The following is a 7,885-nucleotide window of genomic DNA, read 5'->3' on the forward strand; positions in this document are numbered from 1 at the left end:
TGGCTCAACAGTGAATACAGGATCAGGAGTGGGCATTCTCTTTATAGACTCTAATAAGAATGAAGGACAATATGGAATTTCCTTTGGCTTCCAAGCATCTAACAACGTTGCAGAACACGAAGCATTAATTTTTAGGCTACAGCTAGCTTGACAACAAGGGCCAATGGAGCTAATAATATCCACTGATTTGCAATTGGTAGCGAAGAAAATGAACGAACAATATGAAGTAAAGGAGCCTAGTATAAAGAATTACCATGCCATAACTACCCAACTGCTTACTCAATTTGATAAGGCAGAAGTTAGACAGTTATCTAGGACAGAGAACATCAAAGCTGACATTTTATCTAAGTTAGCATCCTCTATAACTATTGAGCAAAGAGGGAAGATTCTATTAGAGCATAGAGCCACCTCAAGCTATGATAGTCAGCAAGTCCTTGATCTAAATCAAGAGCAACCATGGATGACCCCCATAATACAAGCTCTACAAGGGGAAACTCAGCAGCTCAACAAAAAAAAGCTAGCCAAAATGCAACATATGGCTACAAGGTACGATGTTGTTATTTAAATTTAATATATTCTTGTATCTGCAAGCTACTTATGTAACACCCCTTACCCGGTGTCGAAACCTTTTTGGAAATCGACTTTTCATTTTAAAATGAAAAAGGGAGTTGCCACCAATCTTTTTAAATTAGGTGTGATTGGATCACCTCGTAATTTGATCATTATAATAAAAGTTTAGATTTATTAAAATGATGATTTTGGTTTACAAAATATAGGAAATGAGTTTGGGAGTCGATTACGTACTAGGAAGGATTAGCACTCTCGTAACACCCAAAATTGGTACCTAGTTGATTAATTGATGTCTTGGTATCGAGAATTGAAAATTTGAAGAGAATTTTAAAACACGATCCCACCTTACATGATGATATTTTTAATTAAAATCACTTAAATAATTTAAAACATATGTGAAAGGCCTTTTTATTTCGAGGTAACCTAAACGAAAAAGTCATGTCCCGTAAGTTAGGACACGACATCTCGAATCCTCGAAAATAAGCTTGCTCATTATTTAATTACTATTTAAGTCTCATGTGTTTTAGTTTTAAAAGGGATGTTCAGTTATCTAGGTTCAAAGAGAAAGTTGAACCCCGTAAGTTAGGGCACGACTTCTCGAATCTCCAAATACAGAACATTACATTGATTTTTTATTTTTCCTTTTTTGTGCATCGAGTAAAACAAATGTAATATTTAAAGCAATGTGCATTTAACTTATTTAGGCATAGTATAAAAATGCATAAGTATATTTAAACACGATTAGTGGTATGGTTGTACCAAAATAAAATAAAATAGAAGTATGTAAAAATGAAACAATGATATATATAAAATATAAAAATAGAAATGTCATGCTAGTAAATGACAATGATATGACTTTAATAGTAATAAAACACAAATTCATAATAACGATGGCGATAATCATATTATAATTACTATTCTAATACTAATATAAATAGTCAAAGAAAGATAAATAACAACAACAACAACAACAACAACAACAACAACAATAATAATAATAAGAATAATAGGGCAACAAATGCAAATAAAAGGAAAATGAATAATATAAATTTTAAATGTAAAAAGGGTAAAGAAATAATAAATAAATGAATAAATAAAGTTCATAAAAGGTTTAAATTAAATAAATAAAGGACTGAATCGAAATTTAAATGAAATTAAAAGCATAAATTGTAATAAAATAAATAAATTAATTAATAAGGACTAAAATGTAACACGCGAAAAAGAACAAGGGCCGAATAAGAAAATATTCCAAAATAAAGGACTAAAATATAATGCACGAAAAAAGAGCAGGGGGCGAATGAGAAAACATTTCAAACCCTAGGATACCCGTCATTTCCAAGAAGGTCGGCGCTGAGTCAAGGGACTAATTTGTATGCAAGTTAAAAGTGCAGGGGAAGAAATAAAATAACTAAAAAGGAGTATGACTAAATTGAGACAAGCCGCAAAAGCGGAAGGACCAAATGAATAAATAGACCCCCATATAAAAAACGTGCGGATCCTATGACGTCGATAGGGCCCTATATTAATAAATAAAAATCAGAACAAAAAAGTATTTTAAACCCTATTTTTTAAAAAAATCCATTCTCTTATTTTTTTCTCAGAACTCTCTCCCACTCCGGTGGCCGAAAAACCCAAATAAATCCCTTTTTGAGCCTTTTTTCTCGGAGAACATGATTATGGGGTCAAAACACACAAAATGATCACAATTCGACCAAAATCCCGGGGGACCTTTCGGTTTCTCATCCTCTTTGACGCGGCTTCAGGCGAATCCCTAGGAATTCGACAGCCTTCTAGGCTAGAGAGAACCACCGACTACTGCGGTGCAGGTAAAAAAAATTCCATTTTTATTTTTATATATATATGCGAAAAGGAAAAAAATAATAACAATGAAAAATTACATTCTATTTGAACTATTGCAATTTCTATTCTCTCTTATGCTTTCCTTTTTTTTTCTTCTGTATTTCTCTGTGTAAAAAATACATCTCAAATCTCTGGCTTTTATAACCGATTACACACTTTTTTTTTCTTTTTTCTATTGTTGTTTCTGCCACTTTTGTCATCTGTTTAGTTTTTTTTCTTTGCGGGCATTCGTGGACGGTCAACGGCGATGGTGGGAGTCGCAATTTAGCCATTTTGGTGCAACGGTGGCAGAACGACAGACCTCGAGGCACGGGTGTCTTCGAGCGAAGTGCCCGTTAACGTGGCAAGGAGCGACGGCTCAAAGGGCTAGGGTTTTTTAGTTTTATGAAAACTTAAGTTGTAGGCCTTAGGGGTTTGTGTTATTGGGCTAGTAATTTGGGTAATGTATTGGGCCCTATTTTTTTGTAAGTGGACTTAGATTTTTTTTTTTGGTTTTTATATTTTGTTTTGGGCTGGACGAAATTTGGCCTTTACAGCTGCCCCTCTTTGCTCATTGTCGTGTAACGAGAATGGAGCAAAGACTTTAAGTAGGGTCCATTTTGTCTGGTCTTGTCGAATCTCAACTTCTTTGGTCCTTCTCTTTTTCAAGTAGTCTCATCCTAACCCACTGCAACTTCAGGGGTAGTTTCAATCTTCTCCGCTGCTTTAGGGAGATGAGATTCGTAGCTTCAATCTGTTCTACTGCTACTTCAGGGAGATAAGGTTTGTAGCTTCAATCTACTCCACTACAACTTCAGGGAGATGAGACTCGCTATGGTAGATTTAATCTAACCTACTGCATCTTTAGAGGTATAGGATTTGACGCTTCAATCTGCTCCACTGCAACTTCAGGGAGATAAGATTTGTAGCTTCAATCTGTTCCACTACAACTTCAAGGAGATAAGATTTGTAGCTTCAATATGCTCCACTGCAACTTTAAAAAGATAAGATTTGTAGCTTTAATCTTCTCCACTGTAACTTTAGGGAGATAAGATTCACTATGGTGATTTCAATCTAACCCACTGCAACTTCAGAGGTATAGGATTTGTGGTTAGTTACACCATTCTCTGGAGAACATGACCTGTAGAATCTACTTCATAGGCCTATATTTATGCCAAGCGATTAGGATGTTATGATCAGAATGAATCAAATACTCCTAACTAGATATATATATGAATGATATTTGTATGAATGCTGAATGTCATTTTCGAGAATGATCCCCTTTTTAGTGCTTAGGTTGACATTGCTCGTTATTCGTCAAGGTTCTATCACTGATGTGTTATGACGCCTTCTTGTTCACAGGAAGCCCGAAGAAGTGATCACAATTTATACTATTCGTTCTTAGATATTTCCAACCCTTAGATTTGCTTAGTTCTAACTAGTGGTCCTGTTTCAGATCGTTGTACTATTTAAAAACCTTTTAGTGATATGCAAAAATCCTTTTACTTGAATATTGATAGTCCACTAATTTTTATTTTAATGTAAAAATATTTGAAAAAGGTTGTAACAATGGACAAGATTGAAATTTATTGGGAGCAAAGCTTGAAGTGAATAGATTAATCAAAATAGCAAACGTTGCTAAAATACAAAATGAGTAAGATGAAATTAGGTGCCCCAAATATCGCAGCGTGAGCTTCTTTACCCAAACTTCTTGATGACCATTTTGAGCCTGATATGTGTTTAGGAGATCTAGAGTACTTTGTTGATGCCCCAAGATGTAATGTTTCTCCTCCTGAGAAGACACAACTACCACATGTTCAATCTTCGATCTAAATTTGAGCTGCCCTTTCTTGGGTTTTCAATTCAAAACCCCTTTGGTCTCAAGGCACCCTTTACGAGTTTTCGCCTTGGCCTCTCCTTTTATTTTTAGGTAAATTATTTCTTGACTGAATCTGAATTCACGGGATTGGGCAAGTTTTTTCTATCCATCTCAGTGAGAATCAATGCTCCTCCATAAAAAGTTTTCTTTACCACGTAAGGTCATTCCCAATTCGGCATCCATTTTCCTTGGAAGTCTTTTTGTATGGGTAGGATCTTTTTCAATACCAGGTCACCCTCATGGAATTCCCTGGGGCAAACCTTTTTGTCATAAGCTCACATCATTCGTTTTTGGTATATTTGACCATGACAGATAGCTTTCAGCCTTTTTCCTTCAATCAAGTTCAACTGATCATATTGGGATTGAATCCATTCTTCTTCATCTAACTTCAACTTTGACAAAACTCGGACAGAAAGAATCTCGACTTTAATGGGTAAAACTGTCTCCATTCCATAAACCAATGAGAAAGGAGTTGCCTCGGTGGAGGTTCTAATAGATGTTCGATAAGTGTAGAGGGCAAATGGTAACTTCTCATGCCAATCTTTATAAGTCTCTGTCATTTTCCCCATGATCTTCTTAATGTTCTTATTGGTTGCCTCCACTGCACCATTCATTTTTGGGCGATATAGTGATGAGTTGTAATGCTTGATCTTGAATTGACTACAGACCTTCGCTATTGTACTGGTGTTTATATTCAATGCATTGTCAGATATAATCCTTTTTGGCATCCCATACCGACATATGATCTCTTTCTTCAAGAATTTGCTGAGTGTCGACTTCGTGACACTGACGTAAGAAGTGAATTCTACCCAGTTGGTGAAGTGTTCAATGACCACAAAGGTGAATCGATGCCCATTAGAAGCTTTTGGCAAGATCGGCCTAATAACATCCATGCCCCACATAGAGAAAGTCCATGGAGAAGTTATAACGTGAAGAGGTAAATGAGGCACATGAATTTTGTCACCATAAATTTGGCGTTTATGACATCTCTTGGCATAATTGATACAATCCCCTTCCATGGTGGACCAAAAATATCTGAACCTCATGATTTTCCTGGCCATTGTAAAACCATTGGCATGTGTTTCGCAAACACCCTCATGGACTTCTTCCAAGATTTTCTTGGCCTCAATAGCTTCCACACATCTTAGTAGCACTTGATCCTTTCTTCTTTTATATAGGGTCTCCCCATCTAAGACATAGTCATTAACCAGTCTCCTCAGTGTTCTTTTATCATTCTCGTTTGCCTGATCAAGGTATTCGCGATTATTTACACATCGTAGTATATTATGGCACCAGGGGTGATCATCCTTTTCTTCTTCCTCGACGTTCTAACAATGGGCCAGGGCCTCGTAAATACTCATTTGGATAGGTTTTACATCCTCTTGTTTGTTCACTTTGACCATGGAAGCTAAGGTAGCCAGGGCATCAGCCATCTGATTTTCCTCTCGCTGGAGGTAATAGAAGGTGATGTCATCAAATTCCTTAATTAACTCAAGAACCTATTTCGATAATTGATTAACTTGGGGTCTTTCGTCCCCCATTCACCTTTGAGTTGATAGATCACTGTATAGAATCAACATATGCCTCCAGTACCTTGATCTTACATTCTATGGATGCACGGATACCTATGATGCATGCTTCGTATTCTGCCATATTATTTGTACAATCAAAATCGAGTTTGCTGGTAAGAGGATAATGATCTCTGTCTGGGGATACCAGGACTGCCTCGATCCCGTTACCCATAGCACTTAAGGCCCCATCAAAATTTAGTTTCTAGGGGTGTTCTTCTTGAGCACCTTCTTTAGTGGTCACAATGTACATCAGATCCTCATTTGGAAAATCAAAATTTAAAGGCTCGTAATCCTCTAAAGCTCTACTGGCTAGAAAATCTGCTATTGCACTCCTTTTTACAACCTTCTGGTTCACATAGATTATATTAAATTTAGAAAGCATAATTTGCCATCGGGCCATTCTTCCATTCAAAGCAGTCGACTCCATTATGTACTTTAGAGGGTCTATTTTTTAGATTAGCTAAGTCGTGTGGTACAACATGTATTGTCTCAGTCTTTGGGTTGTCCAGATTAAGGCGCAACACAACTTTTCAATTGGCGAATATATTGTCTCACATTCAGTGAATTTCTTACTGAGGTAGTATATCGCTCTTTCTTTCTTTCTTTCTTGATTCATCATGTTGGCCAAGCACGCATCCCATAGAATTCCCAAATACTACCAAGTACAGTATCGATGGCTTATTTGGGCTAGGTGGCATCAATACAGGGGCATTGGATAAGTAATGTTTGACCTTGTCAAATGTCTTCTGGCATTCTTCATCTCATACACTTGGATTATGTTCCTTAATGGGACGGAATATGGGGTCACATTTCTCGGTCAGTCGTGAAATGAACCAGGCTATGTAATTTAATCTCCCTAAAAAATCTCAGACCTCCTTTTGAGTGTGCGGCGGTAGTAACTCCTGTATAGCCCTGACTTTATTCGGGCCGATCTCGATCCCTTTTTCGCTGACTATAAATCCTAACAATTTTCCCGACCTAGCCCTAAAGGTACACTTTGCTAGATTGAGCTTTAGCTGGAATTTTTTAAACCTGAAAAATAGTTTCCTCAAGACTTGTACATGCTCCTTTTCTGTTAGGGATTTTGCGATTATATCATCGACATAAACCTCGATTTCTTTGTGCATCATATCATGAAACAAATTTACCATGGCTCTTTGATACGTTGCTCCCACATTTTTAGTCAAAATGTGGTCTTTTCCATGTTCGAATGACATCATTTTATAGTAAAAAATTCCCCAAATGGTTACGAATATGGTCTTTTCCATGTCTTCAGGATGCATCTTTATCTGGTTGTATCTAGAGAAGCTATCCATGAAGGAGAATAGTGAATAACCTGTCGTGTTGTCCACTAAGGTGTCGATATGAGGCAACGGGAAATTGTCTTTCGGGTTGGCTTTGTTTAAATCCTTATAGTGTACACACATTTGTACTTTTCCATCTTTCTTAGGGATGGAGACTATATTGGCTACCCACTCTGAGTATTTAACCACTTGAAGGAAACCGGCATCGAATTATTTCTTGACCTCTTCTTTTATTTTCAACAGGACGTCGGGACTCATCCTTCGGAGTTTCTGTTGAACTGGCTTGTATCCTTCCCTTATGGGAAGCCGGTGTACCACGATATTGGTATTTAGACCAGACATGTCTTGATACTACCAAGCAAAGACATCCTTTATTTCTTGGAGTAACTCAATGAGGTCTCGCTTTGTCTCTACAGTGATGCAAGCTCCAATCTTCACCTTTTTTTTGTTTGTGTCCCAAGTTTACAATTTTTACTGACTCTTTGTAAGGTAGGATTTGTTTCTCATCTTGTTTCACCATCCTTAACAAATCAAGAGATAGGTTACACTCTCGATCATCTTCAAAGTCCTGAGGTTCCCCTGGACACATATCCTGCTTAAAAAGAGACTCTGAGTCTGCAGCAGCATCGCTCGTATCATTGATATCTGGAGACCTATTATGGGAATAAAGGAATACCAAAAGAACAAATGAATCTAAGAATAATTATCTGTGTGGTATGAGT

General features: G+C 37.0%; 1 protein-coding gene across 1 annotated transcript; it reads right to left on the reverse strand.

Annotated features, from left to right (window-relative positions):
* Positions 1-4,563: 4,563 nt before the first annotated feature.
* Positions 4,564-6,031, reverse strand: LOC105781538 (uncharacterized). Its single transcript, XM_012606071.1, has 4 exons — positions 5,882-6,031; positions 5,665-5,736; positions 4,957-5,532; positions 4,564-4,815 (listed from the first exon to the last, which is right to left on the reverse strand). The coding sequence occupies exons 1-4, from the start codon at positions 6,029-6,031 to the stop codon at positions 4,564-4,566; spliced, it is 1,050 nt and encodes a 349-aa protein (XP_012461525.1).
* Positions 6,032-7,885: the final 1,854 nt, after the last annotated feature.

This window comes from Gossypium raimondii, chromosome 13, assembly GCF_025698545.1.
Source record: "Gossypium raimondii isolate GPD5lz chromosome 13, ASM2569854v1, whole genome shotgun sequence".
Classification (NCBI taxonomy): Eukaryota; Viridiplantae; Streptophyta; class Magnoliopsida; order Malvales; family Malvaceae; genus Gossypium; species Gossypium raimondii.